This window comes from Argopecten irradians, chromosome 7, assembly GCF_041381155.1.
Source record: "Argopecten irradians isolate NY chromosome 7, Ai_NY, whole genome shotgun sequence".
NCBI classification, from domain to species: Eukaryota; Metazoa; Mollusca; class Bivalvia; order Pectinida; family Pectinidae; genus Argopecten; species Argopecten irradians.
Window position 1 is genome coordinate 6,478,139 of NC_091140.1, and position 20,900 is coordinate 6,499,038.

Consider the following 20,900-nt stretch of genomic DNA (forward strand, 5'->3'; position numbering starts at 1 on the left):
TACATGTGCAGCGATACAGGTTATGTACATTGTGTATATATAAAAAAAAGTCACGGCAAAGTGTGGTGCCCCCCCCCCCCCCCTCCACCCCCTCGTTCAGACAGACAGATGATGTAAGAGCTAGCATGTACAATGCATATTGATTTCACATAATTCAGGTATGATCCCCTTTTTAGTTTCTGTGTGTCATTATTGTTCTAAAGAGATATTCAGGGCAAATCTTATTCCCTGTTGAACCTCATTACTCTCTCCCAAGTGAATTATGATTAGGTATCAAACCTCTCTCTAACACATTCCTGGTATTCTGAGAACGAAGTTACAAAGTACTTACTTTTATAATGCAAGTGTAATTTGCATAAAGTTAGATCACTACACTAGTGAAGAATACCCATTTCATTTCTCGACAATTTAATTGACACTCTTGTAAATTATTACTACATGTAGCCAATACTAGCCATTTCATTACGGTATGATAGACAATAATCTCGCTAACGTTTAATTCAAATAGTCTAGTCTATGCATTTCGACATATCTTATAATGAAGTAAAAATAAAATAGTTGGTACATAAAAGTTCGTCATAACTGCCTTTGATTTTATTTTTCATTCCAGGTAAAAGAAATGAGTTCTCATAGATTTTTATAAAAGAACATAAAAATGATGTGGGTGCACGGAAGTCTATGGTAGCTACATATATATATATGTACGCGTTTAAATCCGGCGCCTCTTCCTTGAATGCGTGAAGGGGCAAATACAGATTATAGACCAAATCCACTAAAAGAGGTTTCAGCCCCCAAAAAATAACCCCCCCCCCCCCCCCCCCCCCCCCCCCGTCAAAAAAAAGTCAACATTCTTCGTACATACCTTAAAGCGCACACACTCTGTAAAGCCATTTGCTGTCACCTAAATGCAAAAAAGAATTATTGTTATACCTCAATTTTATAAGGATTAGCAGCGTCTCAAAAATATAACACAACACCTACTGATGCGTAACAAATGTAACCTAAGCTAAGCCTGTGTTTGTTAATATCATTAAACAGTCCAAAGCGTTTGTGGTCTTTGAAAATACATTATTCGATGTCGATGAGCTCATGTGCCACTGCGATATCAAACCTGACAGAGCAGGGGAGTTCTTTACATGGTGGAATCGGTTTCTTAGCACATAAACTCGCATAATTGTATGAAGTATTATTCCTTCTGGCACAGGTGATATCACATTAATGAGGGCATAAATGTTAATGTTTTTCATTGGTATGAGTTTTCCCACTCACGGTGCTGGTTGTGCTGTGTCACATCTGGTGTATGCGCAAAGGAGACCTATCACTGCAGACCTCAATTATGACCTGAATCCAGTCACTGAAGTTCACAAGAATTTAGGAATTGCGGTAAATCGAGGTGACATCACAAAATATTATATTTATATATATATATACATAACATATATATATATTATGCCACAAGATGAAAATTAAAAGCATGCAGTTCAAGTTTATTTCAATTTAAATCCATATTATATATTTTTAATAACATATTTCTCAAGTATCGCAGTGAAAACCCTTATGTTCGATTACGCTCAGCAGAGGCATTGGTCCATTTAGCTTATTTGAATTAAATACTACCACAATCTGCAGAAAAGGAATGAAAACAACTCGTCATTTGATCCTAAAACTTTGTATTTCTAAGGTGACATTATTAAAGCGCGGCGATTTTAGCCTTGAGACTGGCTGGGACGAGAACGTGGTCGATCTTATGGACCACTCCATTTGTGGCACTTAAGTCCCTCATCAACACTCGGGCTCCGTCAACATAGACTGTGTAGCCTGCAACAGAAAATGTATCACAGGAGGGAATTATTGGTTTTGGACGGTTAATAAATCATAATCAGCATAAAGGGAAACGTACCACGTAGAACTAACCAAGAAAACCTCCATTTTCAATGCACGTTTGCGGTAATATCAATATTTATTGAATTAAACAGATTGTGATTTTTTCAAATCGTTTGTTTATAAAAATTGATGAAAATCCCATAGTGGGTATTACTCGAGGATTAATCTTAATAATATTTTATGTTATGGAGCTTACATACAAAACTTTGAGCACAATTAAAATAAGCTGCAAACGCTTATTTTGTGATTATCTCCATTACAAAAAAGCTCATTTCAATTCAACCATACAAAATCACTTAATATTATTTTTTAATATTTGCGCCGTTTTATCCGCCTTTCAGAGGAGACGTTACATAAGTGACGTATTTGTTTTCCCTTCAAACGACGATAAAATGCGATTTGATTAAAAAAATGTATCAACAAGCAAAATTGAAATTTGTCACAATAATGGTGTTATATTACAGAAACAGTTGATTTGTTTACACATTTCGAAGGTTTTTTTCTTGATTAATAAGCTACGCGTAATTAGGGCCACTCATTTAATGTTGAATAAAATCTGAAAATGGCCATACCTGTGAATGAAGCGTACAGCCTCTCTCTATCGTTGGGCTCGAGTGTGTTAAGATACTCGGAGTGCATTCCAGCGGAATACAGAGTCCCGTGGAGAACGTGGTACTTCAAAACCTCTGAAATATTGTAGTCGGGAAATATCTCCTGTGTATCATCATTCAAACGTTACATTTTCATTTTAACATTTATCTCGATTAAATTTACATAAAAGAAGCGATGTTTGAATAGGCATGTTTCAATTTTAAGAGTGTCTCCATCCCTATATCATAATGATGAATAGCCTAAAGCTTACACATGACATTGGTAATAGCTTTTATAATTTCATTAAGACCAGCAGTATATATTTAATATCCGTACTGAAAAGAATTGTAAATATTGGTGTTTTAACTCAGAATACAATGCTGCAACAGTTATGATTATTTATATTGACTTTTACTTTTCTTTGCCATTTATTGTACTTGTTTTGGGAGAGGTCATTGATAATGTTGTAATTACTTGTGCTCGATCCTATTGCTAATGGTTATGATAATAAAATGTGTAAACCAATGAGAAAAATGTCGTTTCCGGAGAAAATCTTTTGCAATAAATACTAGGTAATGTCTGATGTCACCTTTTGACCATTCTCGATATGTTGACTTTGAAGCTAGGCTACCATATATTACCTGCCAAGACATCAGGGTTGGCCAGAAGTTTAGATACGGTAGCGTTTCCAAGACGGGCGAATGCACTATCTGTTGGTGCCATAAGGGTGATGGGTCCCTCTGTCGACAAAATAAATAAGAGAAATATAACTAAAATCTTCCCAACACAGAAGAAAGGACAAAATGTAATATACACTTCCGACTGAAAACGGTGGTAAATGAGAGTGTAGAAACGTAAACTTTTTAATTTGACGATGATATTTTTTTTTTCTAATAAGCCAGCTTTACGATTTCTATTCACCTGTAACACTGGCGAGAGATCGTATTGCTGACCAAATTCTTTAATCAGAATTCTTAATTCACCCAGGGTGTGTTGTATAAATTAATGCATAAGCAGATGTGACATGTTTTCTTTGTCAAGGTAACAGTTACAGCGGCTGCCGTATTTATTTCCTATTTGACTGGGATGCTAATACATCCTTTGTAGGTGAGCTTCATATAACCACATGGTTGTTAGAAGCTAGTCAAGACTGTCAAGAAACCTACCAGAATAAGAGAAAACCAAAAACTGTCACTGCTGGACCATCACGATAACAGACATCAAATATAATCCAGGACTAGGAAAAACTGACCACCTTTTACTGGAATTCAACTTGACATGTTACTCAGAAAATTTGGAATCTAATACCGAAAAACGTAACTTCCACAAAGGCGACAATAAAGCAATCAATGATGAGTTGATTGAACATGTCATCGATGTAAATGCAAGTATGTATACAGATGAATATTGGAATAATCTTGTGGATATTCTAGCTACCAGTACAAAAAAAAAACACATTCCAGTATACAAGAAACATATCAATGAACACTGCAAACCATACATAGATCGTGAGGCAACTAATGTTGTCCGGAAAAGCATTAGGCATGGGAAAATTGTCTTCATTGCAAATCGAATAATAACTACCAACTTTACAAAATCGCCAGAAATAATGCTACAACGTCACTACAAAGATCACAAAGGGTATATGATTGTTCCATTGCAGATAATACATAGGAAAATCCCAAACGCTTTTGGAACTACGTAAGATCAAAACTAAAACCAGATCAACAATTACAAGAGTGCAGAATCCAGAGACTGATGCAGAATCCACAGAGACTGATGCAGAATCCACAGAGACTGATGCAGAATCCACAGAGTCTGATGCAGAATCCACAGAGTCTGATGCAGAATCCACAGAGACTGATGCAGAATCCACAGAGACTGATGCAGAATCCACAGAGTCTGATGCAGAATCCACAGAGTCTGATGCAGAAACAGCAGAAGTAATGAATGAATTCTTTGTAAGTGTCTTTGTAGAAGATGAAGTCATAGAACTAGCTCCATTTCCTAGCCGAAATTTTACACTCCCATTAGAAAACGTCGAAATTACAGAAGAGTTGGTGTTAACAAAACAGAGACAGAAAACAGTTTCGAAACAGAAATCAAACAAATCAGCAGGACCAGACAGAATCCATCCGAAACTGAAAGTGAAAACAAAAGACACCCTAGTTAAACCGCTAACTATCATTTTTAAGAAATTAATGGATGAAGGAATAGTACCATCTCAATGAACATCTGCTAATGTTTGTCTAATCGACAAGAAAGGATCAACCGACTCCTATAGACCAATTAGCCTATCACCAGTTCCATGTAAAATCCTTCAGAGAATCATCCGTTGCAAAATAGTCGAACATTTATGCGTATGCGAATCCTATGATTTCGCGCCATTTGTTGACGTTATGTGACGTCATGATTCCTTGTGCTCATCTTCGTATTGGTGGATATTTTGACTGCATTCATAGCTTTTTATTTTCAAAGTGTTATAATTATTTTTAAGAAAATAATAAAAAATGTTTAATTACTCCTGTTATGCATTTGCATTAGTTAAATATATATCTACTGGGGAGAGCAATACAGGAGCAACGCACAACCTCCCCATATGATTGAAAAAATGGCGGCCGCAAACTGAAGCTGTCAGTGTGTAGGATTGAATTTTGGGAATTGTGTTTTTTCTAATATTTCCGTGTATCTGTTACCTTAGAAGTGCTTCGGGCACGAAGGGCTGCGCCCTTATTACTAGAAACTAGGACATACTATTTTATATACACATGCTAACGCAATCACACGTATGACTTTAACCATTTATATCTATATAAGCCAACTATAGCTTTCCAATGATATTGGACTGGTGAGATACCGGCGAGATGACACTTTTCAGGCATTTTCACTTCTTGATGGTTGATATGTTAGATGACTTTTCATTGCAATGTATCAATGCATTGATATTGGTATTTAAATGCATGTTTTCTTGTTCACAATATTTGTTTGTTTATTTGTTCGATTATTTTAACGACCTTTTAACAGCCATGGTCATGTTAGGACGGTCTTCAATATATGCGGTGTGTAGCGTGTACACATGAGAAGTGCGAAGTGCGTGTTTTGGGAGACTGCGGTATATATTCGTGTTGTGTCCTCTTGCATAGTGTAACTATTGCCCTTTTTATAGTGCTATATCACTGAAGTTTGCCGCCGAAGACACCAAGCAACACCCCATCCGGTCACATTATACTGACAACGGGCGAACCGGTTGGCCACTCCCTTAATGCTGAGCGCTAAGTAGGAGCAGAAACTACCACATTTACAGACTTTGGCGTGTCTCGACCAGGGTACAGAACCCAGAACTTACCTCACAGGGGCAAGCACTCAACAGTAGGCCAAAAGTGAGGTATTGTCAAGGGAGATGCTAGGAAGAACAAAGTCAGTTAGGGAGAAGAGAAATAATAATATCCTAAATTTAGTCGTCTTTTACGATCATGCAATAGGGGCAGCAGGTACAGTTCTAACGCCCTGCCTGCAGGACCACCTATAGACGGTAATGCTTTGCAATAATGAGCATACCTTGAAGAGCGTCGACTAAACCTGCCGCCTGGGCAGCAGCAATAAGGGTGTTGAAGTTTCCGTCATCCGTAAGTACGTCGACAACAGTTCCCTTAGGGGGAGTCAGGACTCTGTTGATACGGTGGATGACTCCATTACTGCATACTTTATCTACATAGGTGACGGTGGCGCCTTCTATGGTAACTTTCTGTTAGAAGATTGAATGATACATTAGAATATTGATACCTTCAAATAGAGACTGCGCTATTCTTCTTCTTGAACTCGTCAGGAAATAAATGCTGTGTACAATAGATGATAAACCTAAAACCTATATTCTTAACATATGCTGGACGCCATGTCAATTTATCATTCAATAATTCGAGTTGATTATAATTTGGAAGTAAAAATTTGTATACTTGAATACTCCAATTTGTTTTATACACAATAAAACCTATTTGACTTAAATTGGACATAAGCATTATTCAGTGCCAAGAAGCTTATGAAGAAAAGAAGTAGCAAACCATTTGTAAATGTGATGTAAAGAAGTAAGAAGCCATATGTAATTGTAAAAGAAATAGGTAAGAAGCCATATGTAATTGTAAAAGAAATAGGTAAGAAGCCATATGTAATTGTAAAGGAAATAGGTAAGAAGCCATATGTAATTGTAAAGGAAATAGGTAAGAAGCCATATGTAATTGTAAAGGAAATAGGTAAGAAGCCATATGTAATTGTAAAGGAAATAGGTAAGAAGCCATATGTAATTGTAAAGGAAATAGGTAAGAAGCCATATGTAATTGTAAAGGAAATAGGTAAGAAGCCATATGTAATTGTAAAGGAAATAAGTAAGAAGCCATATGTAATTGTAAAGGAAATAGGTAAGAAGCCATATGTAATTGTAAAGGAAATAGGTAAGAAGCCATATGTAATTGTAAAGGAAATAGGTAAGAAGCCATATGTAATTGTAAAGGAAATAGGTAAGAAGCCATATGTAATTGTAAAGGAAATAGTAAGAAGCCATATGTAATGTAAAGGAAATAGGTAAGAAGCCATATGTAATTGTAAAGGAAACAGGTAAGAAGCCATATGTAATTGTAAAGGAAATCAGTAAGAGAAGCCATATGTAATTGTAAAGGAAATCAGTAAGAAGCCATATGTAATTGTAAAGGAAATAGGTAAGAAGCCATATGTAATTGTAAAGGAAATAGGTAAGAAGCCATATGTAATTGTAAAGGAAATAGGTAAGAAGCCATATGTAATTGTAAAGGAAATAGGTAAGAAGCCATATGTAATTGTAAAGGAAATAAGTAAGAAGCCATATGTAATTGTAAAAGAAATAAGTAGGAATCCATATGTAATTGTAAAAGAAAGAAGTAAGAAGTCATATCTAAATGTGAAAGAATGAAATAAGAAGCCATATGTAAATGTGAAGGAAGGAAGTAAGAAGCCATATGTAAATGTGAAGGAAGGAAGTAAGAAGCCATATGTAAATGTGAAGGAAGGAAGTAAGAAGCCATATGTAAATGTGAAGGAAGGAAGTAAGAAGCCATATTTAATTGTAAAAGAAAGAAGTAAGAAGTCATATCTAAATGTGAAAGAATGAAGTAAGAAGCCATATGTAAATGTGAAGGAAGGAAGTAAGAAGCCATATGTAAATATTTACACTTAATAGGCTTGATCACTATACACAAGTTCTAGCCGATTTGCTTACCATTACTGCATGGTAACATTGAACTTTGAACTTGCGTATGAAAATGTTCTATGCATCGTAAAGGGGCTACTTTTTTAAAGAAACACATGGCTTTGTTTACATTTTGACGCAACATTACATGTATACAATGGTTTTTCATAGAAATTTGGAATAATGTAAACGATATATATATGTTTTATATTTATATATGATACAAACATTTTTAAAATCACCAATTGTATAAAGAAACGGGAAAAAATATCCCGACAGGGGCGACATGCAGTGCTTTCATCTTTGTTAAAAATGATGGATGTCAAATGTAAACATTACCTCTGTGTCTGTGTTCGTCTTGCGATCGAGTCTTTGGGTCGGACGGGCGCGAGACCCTTTGACAGAGTTCAGTTATAAACATATCCTCTTGTCTTTATTCTTTGAGTATTTAATCGTGTGTATTATAAACATGCACCGCTAGTAATCCACGTGTTGACAGTTACGCGTCACCACAAATACATTGTATCCATCGAACACAAATGAAGTTGTTCCATTTATCGATGGCGTTTGATCTAAGCTTAGATTATATAATCACATAGCTCCCATGGATATAATATCGTCAAGTCAGACGACAATCTCAAACAAATTTAGCTACTTGAACACCGGTGTTTTGACAACTTCGGCAAACTCCAGTGTGTAAGCGTGCGTTAGCTGCGCCTCGCTGCACAATAATGGTCACCGAGTTCATACACGTGGCCGAGTACAAATACTTTATGTCATTACGCTATATATTAACTTTTAGCAAAATTGAATATATATTTAAAGTTCTGATCTGATTAAATAAAATTATCTCTGTAATTTACTTTGTTTGTCATGTTTATTTTACACTAAAATATTGATTTTTGTTGTTGTCGCGGATGAATAATTCTATCTTACGTGAAGAGTCTTCATTCGCTGATCAATTGAGTAAGCTCCTATTATTTTTGACCGAATTTATTGAATAATCACATCACTTTCAAATGACGATTTCAATGCATAAAATATAAATAAAAAGTAGTGTGAGTGTAAATAAAGGGATTGGATTTCGCTTTTATATTCTTAGAGGAATTGCTCCATACAAGCATGGTTAACATAAAAGCGAAATCTAATCCCTATATGTGATGGAAAGAAGTAAGAAGCCATAAGTAAATGTGAAGGAAAGAAGTAAGAAACTATATGTAAATGTGATGGAAAGAAGTAAGAAGCTATATACAAATGTGAAAGAAATAGGTAAGAAGCCATATGTAAATGATTTACGTGGTTGAACATGTAGTCGTTGATTCTGAGCTGGTCCCCAGTCAGTGTCTCCAGCATCATCTCGTTGGCTTTCAAGTCCACCATTTTGAAAGTGCCGCTGACCACATGGTACTTGAGGACATCTGCTAGGGCGTTGGTGTCATTCTTAAGATTGGCGAGCATGGCTGACGGGAGGCTGGTGATGGCGGCATCGTCTGGCGCGAATAGTGTGAATGGGCCTACAAACACAAAACTTCGCATGTCATATTGAAAATTGATGTGAAAACTGGAGCTATATGGAAAGGGGAGTGAAAAAGTTAGAAAAGACAATGAATGGATCTTAACAATCATTATCTGTCAGTATCCCTTGTTAGATGTTACATGGGTGTCATTATTACGTCAATTGTTAACTTTATATCCAATAATATATACCAAAGAATGTTTGTGATTCGATATTAATCCCTATTGAGACCATCCTCGAGGCTCTTTTATGTTCAGACGTTTGATGGATGTCTCTCGTCGGAATCCCTACTCGAGCCTTCTAAAATTTATTCTGGAAATCAAGTCAATTTCTTGCTTAGAGCAGTCATTTTGAAATTCCCTCGCTGTCACGTGATCAATATAGTGCGTTCCAGATAATGCCTATTATATTGAATGAAATAACGTTATACAGGTAATGACTTTTATTGAAACGGACTATAGCGGTCACATGACAGCGAGGGTCTTTCAAAATGGCTGCTCAAAGTAGAGATCGAACAAGACATCGTTTACAAAATGAGATGGTTCTTTGTTTACAATACATGTCACTAAATAATATATGTGCGTTTTGATAGAAAAATATCTCCACTAGCGATGTGTGCCAGTATGGGAAACACTGCTGTTGAATTATTTCTGTAATCGAACCTTACAAGAGGTAGGTCAACCTGAGTTGATTTTCTTAAATTTTATTAAAGTTTAGAAGGCTCGAGTAGGGATTCATCGTTTAAACACCCGAATATAAAAGAGCCTCCAGAAGGAGTCTTAATAGGGATAAATTCGATATAAGAAAGATGAAGTCATTATAACATTCTAACTAATAATGCTGAATTTCTGTAATTCTTTGTTGTTTTGTGTACGACTCCAAAGGTAAAAAATATTCATATAAATAGTGAAAATATTCAATGATCTTTTGATAATATCATTGCATAAACCATAGTTTCCAGGCTGACGGAAATTTTTCGAAGCATACTCAGCATTCAAAGATATTTCAAATTGCCACGTCAAGTTTTCTTATACATCATTATTCTAAACCTACATGCCTTCTACTGATGATAACAAACATTACTGGGACTGCAGCATATTATATATGATGCTCATTGCACTTATATTTGCTATAATTCTGTCACTTGAAAGGTGCAATGATATTGAAAAAATATCCCAATATGTTTAAACAAGGTACCGATATATCATTAAAAAAAACAAATTAGACATTTACCTTAATACATGCTCCTTTTATTTGCCGAAGAGGAAAGCAATCATTGGCATACATTTAAAAATGACTAATGTCTCTAGCATCTGTGAATCTTATGAAGATTTAAGTTGTATAATGTTGGGTTTTAGGACTGACTGGTTAAGAAGAGTCAATGTTACAGTTACATTTATAAGTTTGATATTATTAAAAAAACCTGACAATTGATTACCTTTCAATTATAGAAATTACACCACTGTTCTAATCACGTACATACCTCCTGTAGCGAGTACATCTGTGAGTCCAGCCTGTTCGATGAGTTGGACCAGTACTTGTTCCCGGGAGCTGGCCTTCAGACAATCTATAATGGTCTGGTTAGTTTGGGCGAGGACACAGGGCAGAACGAGAGCAAGTAGAAGCAGCATGGTGTCGGTAGGAATGGCGGAGCCGAAGAGAGGTCTGGTGTGGCACTGTCCTCTGATAGGCCTTATCACTCCTTTATCGGGGTCAACCTAAGGGTCACGAACCCGTGACATCAAAAACATGAAAATGTTCTAAATGTGATGACAAAAATTAGAACATTCATTTAAAAATAGAATTCGGTTTTGAAAGTTGCACATTCTAGATTTATTATATTGATAAATAACTGAATCAGTGGACTTTTTCATAATTCTTTCATCACTAAACTTTCCAAAAGAAATGTCAGCCATAACCTATTTGGATTACGTAGGTTATCATCTCATTGTCCGGGTTCCCATATCACACCCTAACTGTGGCTATTTGTTTTGCCCTACATTACGAAATGCTGTGCGTGTACCATGAAGATAATTATATAACGTTAGGATTGGCTATGGAACGCTTTATCTTCAGAGGTCAAAAATACTGTATTATGACCTCGCCAGATAAGGATTGGAACAGTGACGTCATCCGTGAAACTGGCATATGTGGCATGGCAGGGGTTGTCCATTTCTTTGGCCGTTGTAGCCGAGCCGAGTCGTGTCCCCTGAAGATGAAGATCTGTGTAATTGTCCTGTCCGTTCTGTCCCTGGCTGCTGCCACCCAGCTGAATCTGGTGGACCTAGCTAACGCCAACAATGCAACAACCCTCACACAATTTCTGGCCACCGCGGGGTTAACTGATGTCATTAGGGATCAAGGTAAGCAATTCTGGATACCATGGCGTTCGGTATAGTTAACAATCTAACTGGATATGAAAAGGTTCTATATTTCTATTATAACGTGTTGTCATTGTAATAAACTTATAGTAATATACAGCATCAAAGGGCAACATCGGTACTGGACATTTTCATAGTTTGTAAGTTTACAAAGGGAGCATCAAAGACTTGGTAACAGAAATAGAACAATCATTTTGGATAAGCCATGTCCAGGTGGCTATAAAATACATCTTCGGAAGGAATCAGAAAGTGATGGAGGCACATGATTACATTAAAACTATTACTTGATCACAAGTCAGTGATGGAGGCACAGAATTACATTAAAATTATTACTTTATCACAATAATTATCCTAATAGTGTTGTTTTTGTGATGAGGTTTAAACTATGTTCAAAAGTATAAATAAATAAATGATACATATATGTTTCTGTCCTAAAATAAATAGGGATATATCCACGTGTATTTATTGCCTTCCTTTTAACATTTGTATAATAATCCCTAGGTCCTTTTACCATTATCGCCCCTGTCGACTCCGCCTTTGCCAAACTCCCAAGTGATGTGGCTGCCAACCTTACCGCTAATCCCAATGAACTGGCTAACGTTCTTCAGTACCACGTAGTCAAGGGAGAGATCTTCACCTTTGACCTCAGATCCGGTCAAGTCTTGACTAGTTTGAATGGCCACTCCATCCGTGTGTATATGACCGGAGGTGTAAGCTTTACTTATCATTCATTATATGGTAATCAAAAAACCATTTGCAAGTTTGGATCTATTCCAAACCAGAGTCTAAAATAATTCAAAATTTGATATAATTTCATTGGTTAACAACGAGTAGGTACGCAGTTATTAGATGCACTGGTAACTACATTTGAACAGATATAAATTGATAGTTATAGAGATGAATAGTATTTTTTGTATTAATTCAATATTATCTTATTAAAATATAATTATAAACGTGTGAATAGCTTACATGTCATTTGACTTTACTATCACAGCAAATTTTCTTCAACCAAGCCAAGGTTGTGTCAACAGACGTACTTCAGGGAACCAACGGAGTTATCTACCTTGTAGATGAGGTTCTCAATGTCCCCGAGGGAACCATCGACCAGATTTTGATGAACCCCGATTACAACATCAGCGAGTTCCTCGAAATCGTCAAGGTTGCCAATCTAGAAAGCGTTTTGAACAGGACTTCTGGTAGGATTCAATACAAGTTTTACTGCCCTTATCTGGCTCTATAACTATGACAAAATGTAACCATTAACAATAACTAATGATAGACAAATAGCTTGATTTAATTTACTTAAAGTGAATAGTCGGGCAAAGAAAACCAGTCTAAATGCGTTCATTGGCCTTCCAAAAGTTCTCACATATTAATACGACGGTCAAGTTCTGCTTAGTTTCCCAGTTCTGACCATTAAAGTAAAGAAAAGTTGAAAGCATTGAAAGTGAGGCTGCGTGGAAATGTAACCACGGACATAGTGAGCCGGGAGGACGTTTTAGAATCCCCATACTTTAAATCAATTTCTTCGTACGCAGACAGATTTTGACGAGAGATTTTATTTTTCCATTTCATAAGAAATTATACTGGATACATTCACACCATTTTTACCGACTTTAGCCATCCTTGCCCGACTGTTCACTTTAATTACATTCTAACATTACAATTGTTACAATTTTATTTTGCAATACACTCTGCTAATTTGACACTTTTGTTACCAGGTACAAGATACACCGTGTTTGCTCCCAGCAATGCTGCCATTAATTCTCTAGACCCCTCTATCCTCCAAAAGATCAAGTCTAGCTACTCACTCGCACGCCGTAAGTAAATTTCCTTAGATTACTTATGCATATGGATATACATTGTGTCATACCACGTGAATAGAATGCACGTGACTGTATGGTGTTATGAAATGTAAGGATGGAGTTTAATGTGATTATGCTACCAAAGCTATGGGTTTATGCCATGTTTTGAAATTACAAAGCATAATGAACGTGCAATACACAAAAGAAATAATACGAACGAATATATTAATGTGTGTTTACAATTACAAAATATGTTTTGATTCCAATTGTATACCATGTCATATTTAGTTTCACTAAAAGACAATGTAACATTTTCCCGACAGGATTGGTGGATTATCACATTCATCGAGGAACCCTGCACGAGCAATCTCTTGATCACAGCGGCCGCATAAGCACTATGTACACTGGTCACTCCATCACACTCACTGTCGATACAGGTCAGTACTCCATCACACTCATTGTTGATACAGGTCAGTACTCCATCACACTCACTGTTGATACAGGTCAGTACTCCATCACACTCACTGTCGATACAGGTCAGTACTCCATCACACTCACTGTTGATACAGGTCAGTACTCCACCACACTCACTGTCGATACAGGTCAGTACTCCATCACACTCACTGTCTATACAGGTCAGTACTCCATCACACTCACTGTCGATATAGGTCAGTACTCCATCACACTCACTGTTGAAACAGTTCAGTACTCCATAACACTCACTGTTGATACAGGTCAGTACTCCATCACACTCACTGTCGATATAGGTCAGTACCCCACCACACTCACTGTTGAAACAGTTCAGTACTCCATCACATTCACTGTTGATACAGGTCAGTACTCCATCACACTCACTGTTGATACATGTCAGTACTCCACCACACTCACTGTTGATACAGGTCAGTACTCCATCACACTCACTGTCGATACAGGTCAGTACTCCATCACACTCACTGTCTATACAGGTCAGTACTCCATCACACTCACTGTCGATACAGGTCAGTACTCCACCACACTCACTGTTGAAACAGTTCAGTAGTCCATCACACTCACTGTTGATACAGGTCAGTACTCGATCACACTCACTGTTGATACAGGTCAGTACTCCATCACATTCACTATTTATACAGGTCAGTACTCCATCACACTCACTGTTGATACAGGTCAGTACTCCATCACACTCGCTGTTGATACAGGTCAGTACTCCATCACACTCACTGTCGATACAGGTCAGTACTCCATCACACTCACTGTCGATACAGGTCAGTACTCCATCACACTCACTGTTGATACAGGTCAGTACTCCACCACACTCACTGTTGATACAGGTCAGTACTCCATCACACTCACTGTTGATACAGGTCAGTACTCCATCACACTGTTGATAAAGGTCAGTACTCCACCACACTCACTGTTGATACAGGTCAGTACTCCATCACACTCGCTGTCGATACAGATCAGTACTCCACTACACTCACTGTTGATACAGGTCAGTACTCCACCACACTCACTGTTGATACAGGTCAGTACTCCATCACACTCGCTGTCGATACAGATCAATACTCCACTTCACTCACTGTTGATACAGGTCAGTACTCCATCACACTCACTGTTGGTACAGGTCAGTACTCCACCACACTCACTGTCGATACAGGTCAGTACTCCATCACACTCACTGTTGGTACAGGTCAGTACTCCACCACACTCACTGTTGATACAGGTCAGTACTCCACCACACTCACTGTTGGTACAGGTCAGTACTCCACCACACTCACTGTTGGTACAGGTCAGTACTCCACCAAACTCACTGTCGATACAGGTCAGTACTCCATCTCACTCACTGTTGATACAGGTCAGTACTCCATCACACTCACTGTTGATACAGGTCAGTACTCCATCACACTCACTGTTGATACAGGTCAGTACTCCATCACACTCACTGTTGATACAGGTCAGTACTCCATCACACTCGCTGTCGATACAGATCAGTACTCCACTACACTCACTGTTGATACAGGTCAGTACTCCACCACACTCACTGTTGGTACAGGTCAGTACTCCACTACACTCACTGTTGGTACAGGTCAGTACTCCACCAAACTCACTGTCGATACAGGTCAGTACTCCATCTCACTCACTGTTGATACAGGTCAGTACTCCATCACACTTACTGTTGATACAGGTCAGTACTCCATCACACTCACTGTTGATACAGGTCAGTACTCCATCACACTCACTGTTGATACAGGTCAGTACTCCATCACACTCGCTGTCGATACAGATCAGTACTCCACTACACTCACTGTTGATACAGGTCAGTACTCCACCACACTCACTGTCGATACAGGTCAGTACTCCATCACACTCACTGTTGATACAGGTCAGTACTCCATCACACTCACTGTCGATACAGGTCAGTACTCCATCACACTCACTGTCGATACAGGTCAGTACTCCATCACACTCACTGTTGGTACAGGTCAGTACTCCATCACACTGTTGAAACAGGTCAGTACTCCATCACACTCACTGTCGATACAGGTCAGTACTCCATCACACTCGCTGTCGATACAGGTCAGTACTCCACCACACTCACTGTTGGTACAGGTCAGTACTCCATCACAATCACTGTTGATACAGGTCAGTACTCCATCACACTCACTGTCGATACAGGTCAGTACTCCATCACACTCACTGTTGATACAGGTCAGTACTCCATCACACTCACTGTTGATACAGGTCAGTACTCCATCACACTCACTGTTGAAACAGGTCAGTACTCCATCACACTCACTGTTGATACAGGTCAGCACTCCATCACACTCACTGTTGATACAGGTCAGTACTCCATCACACTCACTGTTGATACAGGTCAGTACTCCACCACACTCACTGTTGATACAGGTCAGTACTCCATCACACTCACTGTTGATACAGGTCAGTACTCCATCTCACTCGCTGTCGATACAGATCAGTACTCCACTACACTCAATGTCGATACAGGTCAGTACTCCATCACATTCACTATTTATACAGGTCAGTACTCCATCACACTCACTGTTGATACAGGTCAGTACTCCATCACACTCACTGTTGATACAGGTCAGTACTCCATCACACTCACTGTCGATACAGGTCAGTACTCCATCACACTCACTGTAGATACAGATCAGTACTCCATCACACTGTTGATACAGGTCAGTACTCCATCACACTCACTGTCGATACAGGTCAGTACTCCATCACACTCACTGTTGATACAGGTCAGTACTCCATCACACTGTTGATACAGGTCAGTACTCCATCACAATCACTGTTGATACAGGTCAGACCTCCATCACACTCACTGTCGATACAGGTCAGTACTCCACTTCACTCACTGTTGATACAGGTCAGTACTCCACCACACTCACTGTTGATACAGGTCAGTACTCCATCACAATCACTGTTGATACAGGTCAGTACTCCACCACACTCACTGTCGATACAGGTCAGTACTCCATCACACTCACTGTTGATACAGGTCAGTACTCCACCACACTCACTGTTGATACAGGTCAGTACTCCACCACACTCACTGTTGATACAGGTCAGTACTCCATCACACTCACTGTTGATACAGGTCAGTACTCCATCACACTCACTGTTGATACAGGTCAGTACTCCATCACACTCACTGTCGATAGAGGTCAGTACTCCATCACAATGTTGATACAGGTCAGTACTCCATCACACTCACTGTTGATACAGGTCAGTACTCCATCACACTCACTGTCGATACAGGTCAGTACTCCATCACACTCACTGTTGATACAGGTCAGTACTCCATCACACTCACTGTTGATACAGGTCAGTACTCCATCACACTCTCTGTCGATACAGGTCAGTACTGCATCACACTCACTGTTGATACAGGTCAGTACTCCATCACACTCACTGTCGATACAGGTCAGTACTCCATCACACTCACTGTTGATACAGGTCAGTACTCCATCACACTCACTGTTGATACAGGTCAGTACTCCATCACACTCACTGTCGATACAGGTCAGTACTCCACCACACTCACTGTTGAAACAGGTCAGTACTCCACCACACTCACTGTTGATACAGGTCAGTACTCCATCACACTCACTGTCGATACAGGTCAGTACTCCATCACACTCACTGTCGATACAGGTCAGTACTCCACCACACTCACTGTTGATACAGGTCAGTACTCCATCACACTCACTGTCGACACAGATCAGTACTCCATCACACTCACTGTTGTTACAGGTCTGTACTCCATCACACTCACTGTTGATACAGGTCAGTACTCCATCACACTCACTGTTGATACAGGTCAGTACTCCATTACACTCACTGTTAATACAGGTCAGTACTCCATCACACTCACTGTCTATACAGGTCAGTACTCCATCACACTCACTGTTGTATACAGGTCAGTACTCCATCACACTGTTGATAAAGGTCAGTACTCCACCACACTCACTGTTGATACAGGTCAGTACTCCATCACACTCGCTTTCGATACAGATCAGTACTCCACTACACTCACTGTTGATACAGGTCAGTACTCCACCACACTCACTGTTGATACAGGTCAGTACTCCATCACACTCGCTGTCGATACAGATCAATACTCCACTTCACTCACTGTCGATACAGGTCAGTACTCCACCACACTCACTGTTGATACGGGTGAGTACTCCATCACACTCACTGTTGATACAGGTCAGTACTCCATCACACTCACTGTTGATACAGGTCAGTACTCCATCACACTCACTGTTGATACAGGTCAGTACTCCATCACACTCGCTTTCGATACAGATCAGTACTCCACTACACTCACTGTTGATACAGGTCAGTACTCCACCACACTCACTGTTGATACAGGTCAGTACTCCATCACACTCGCTGTCGATACAGATCAATACTCCACTTCACTCACTGTCGATACAGGTCAGTACTCCACCACACTCACTGTTGATACGGGTGAGTACTCCATCACACTCACTGTTGATACAGGTCAGTACTCCATCACACTCACTGTTGATACAGGTCAGTACTCCACCACACTCACTGTTGATACAGGTCAGTACTCCATCACACTCACTGTTGGTACAGGTCAGTACTCCACCACACTCACTGTTGATACAGGTCAGTACTCCATCACACTCACTGTCGATACAGGTCAGTACTCCACCACACTCACTGTTGGTACAGGTCAGTACTCCATCACACTGTTGATACAGGTCAGTACTCCATCACACTCACTGTCGATACAGGTCAGTACTCCACCACACTCACTGTTGATACAGGTCAGTACTCCATCACACACACTGTTGATGCAGGTCAGTACGATGGCCAGTATTACAAATAGCTTTCATTGTGATGTGTACTAAAGTATTACAGGTGTCATCATTTACATCACAACATAAACACTATCTACCATAACTTATACGTTAAGTCGGTGTCCTTCGACAAGTACCTATATTCGGATTCTTTCCTTTACAATGGTGTTGTAATGCAGATGATCATGTTTTTTTATATGGTCACCAAGTTCAAAGCTATAATATAACTTTTGTGAAACAAATTAACATGAAAACGTTGGGTTTTGTGGATGATTGTCTGAATCAACAATCTTTCCTTGTGCATATCAGATATAGCTGATGTCAGAAGCTTTGAAAAGGTAAACCAGTTCATCACATAATTCACCTGATATCCAATGATTTCGCCCGTGTAATATTTTTGCGATATGTCACTAGTGCAATATGACCTTGGGCGATTTTCATTAGCTGGAAATCCATTGTGACGTCAGACAGAAACAATAAAATGACGTTAGGAAAATCGACGTGACATCAGGATTACGAGGACAGCGAGACAAAATGGCGGCCTCCGCCGGATTTTCGGAATACATTTTGACGTAAAATTCTTTTCATGTAGGTTTTCGTATTTATGTGATAAAACGTATCTTAAATTTGTGTTCGTTTCATATGAGATTTTATGAAACTCGTCTCCAGGTTTTAATGTTTGCTCCCCAAGGCTCGCAAAATTAAAACTCTTAGACTCGTTTCATAAGATTTCATATAAAATGAACACTCATGTAAGATCCTATATATATTGATAACCTGATTAAGATATAAACACTGCCTGTTATCTTATACCCACAGATGGCACGGCGAAGCTCAACAATGTAGCGACATTACAAGAAACTGACATCGAGGCTGAAGATGGCGTTGTTCACGTGATCAGTCACGTGCTCATCCCTAGTACACTTTTCTCGTCTATTGTTGGATAATTGTTTTCTGTATTTTATGTAACGACGTGTGTACAAACAACAAATAAAAGGGAGAACATCATTATATTGTTTAATAACTTTTATTTTATATGATATATCATATTACATATAAATATCTACATCTTCATTTCTAAATATTGAAAGCGAATGCTCACGTGTGTCTTCTACAATTGATAGACGAGTATGATTTTCGATGTTTTAATATCATCATTATATCACCGGAGATTTCTGTCAGTATTGCTGTATCCACTTCAGGACTATCTCATGGTAAAATAATCTGTGTCCGACATTTAACGTGTAAGGAGAGTCCGGTTATCATGGCCCTTATGTACACATACAATAGTTTGATCGAACAGCGGTATACTGAAGTGGTTTTGGAGTTGGGAATCGCTTCTCTGTAAAAGGTGTCTGTAAGGCTCTGATTGGTCACATTCTCCCCTAAAATGCCGTTTTACTTTAACATAGTTTGGGATGGTAGGTTTTCCTTGAGTATCGAGGATGACGTTAATGTTGTTCAACCTTTAGGGTCAGTCAACTGAATGTTGTATTTCAGGTTCATTAACGTCCCTTTATGGAGAAGCAAATAATTATTTAAAAAAACAAACAGAAAACCTTGTTATTGTCACAGGGGCGCGAAAAGTTTTGAAACGCAAAAAAAACCCGGCTATGCTGTAAAAAATGAGGGAGAACGACATACATGTAACAGAAAATATTACATTATTGACTGGTGGTTTTGCTGTAGTTTGATTGACCAATACGTTTCCCAGAACTATTCATGAAATGTAATATCAACCCAGAAATCAGCGGCAAAGAAAATGCGAGGTTATAATTTATAGCCGGTAGTAAAAATAAGTAAGACGATTCTGGAACTTATCAGCTACTGGTTTGGTTAAACTACTTATGGAAAAAAATATGATGCAAAACTTAATACCATCCTATCGATTTTTCATGTTTAATTTCAAATAGGAAGTAATAGGTAAAAATGCTCTCTAATATCTTTTCCTTAAGAAGTTTTGCCAACTTATGTAGTTATGGTAAAGAATATTATCATCAGAGGGAATTTCTTCATATCACGTAAATGTCTAAAAATAAAACAATAATCGAGCTATTTAAATATCAGAAAAGTTATTGCTGTTAGAATATAGGTCCAGATTAGTCCATAATGTTGGTAATTGAATATCACTATAGAAACTTCTCTGGT

At 38.5% G+C, this 20,900-nt stretch overlaps 2 protein-coding genes across 2 annotated transcripts; one reads left to right on the top strand and one right to left on the bottom strand.

The window, feature by feature from the left end:
* Positions 1–1,653: 1,653 nt before the first annotated feature.
* Positions 1,654–10,902, bottom strand: LOC138327393 (transforming growth factor-beta-induced protein ig-h3-like). The gene is made up of 6 exons (XM_069273457.1): positions 10,690–10,902; positions 8,987–9,204; positions 6,034–6,220; positions 3,117–3,215; positions 2,457–2,570; positions 1,654–1,818 (listed from the first exon to the last, which is right to left on the bottom strand). Exons 1-6 carry the CDS (start codon positions 10,835–10,837, stop codon positions 1,691–1,693), a joined length of 894 nt encoding a protein of 297 aa, XP_069129558.1. The 5' UTR covers positions 10,838–10,902; the 3' UTR covers positions 1,654–1,690.
* A 345-nt stretch (positions 10,903–11,247) lies between these two features.
* Positions 11,248–19,760, top strand: LOC138327392 (transforming growth factor-beta-induced protein ig-h3-like). The gene is made up of 6 exons (XM_069273456.1): positions 11,248–11,569; positions 12,089–12,297; positions 12,582–12,783; positions 13,309–13,407; positions 13,716–13,829; positions 19,572–19,760. The coding sequence occupies exons 1-6, from the start codon at positions 11,263–11,265 to the stop codon at positions 19,697–19,699; spliced, it is 1,059 nt and encodes a 352-aa protein (XP_069129557.1). The 5' UTR covers positions 11,248–11,262; the 3' UTR covers positions 19,700–19,760.
* Positions 19,761–20,900: the final 1,140 nt, after the last annotated feature.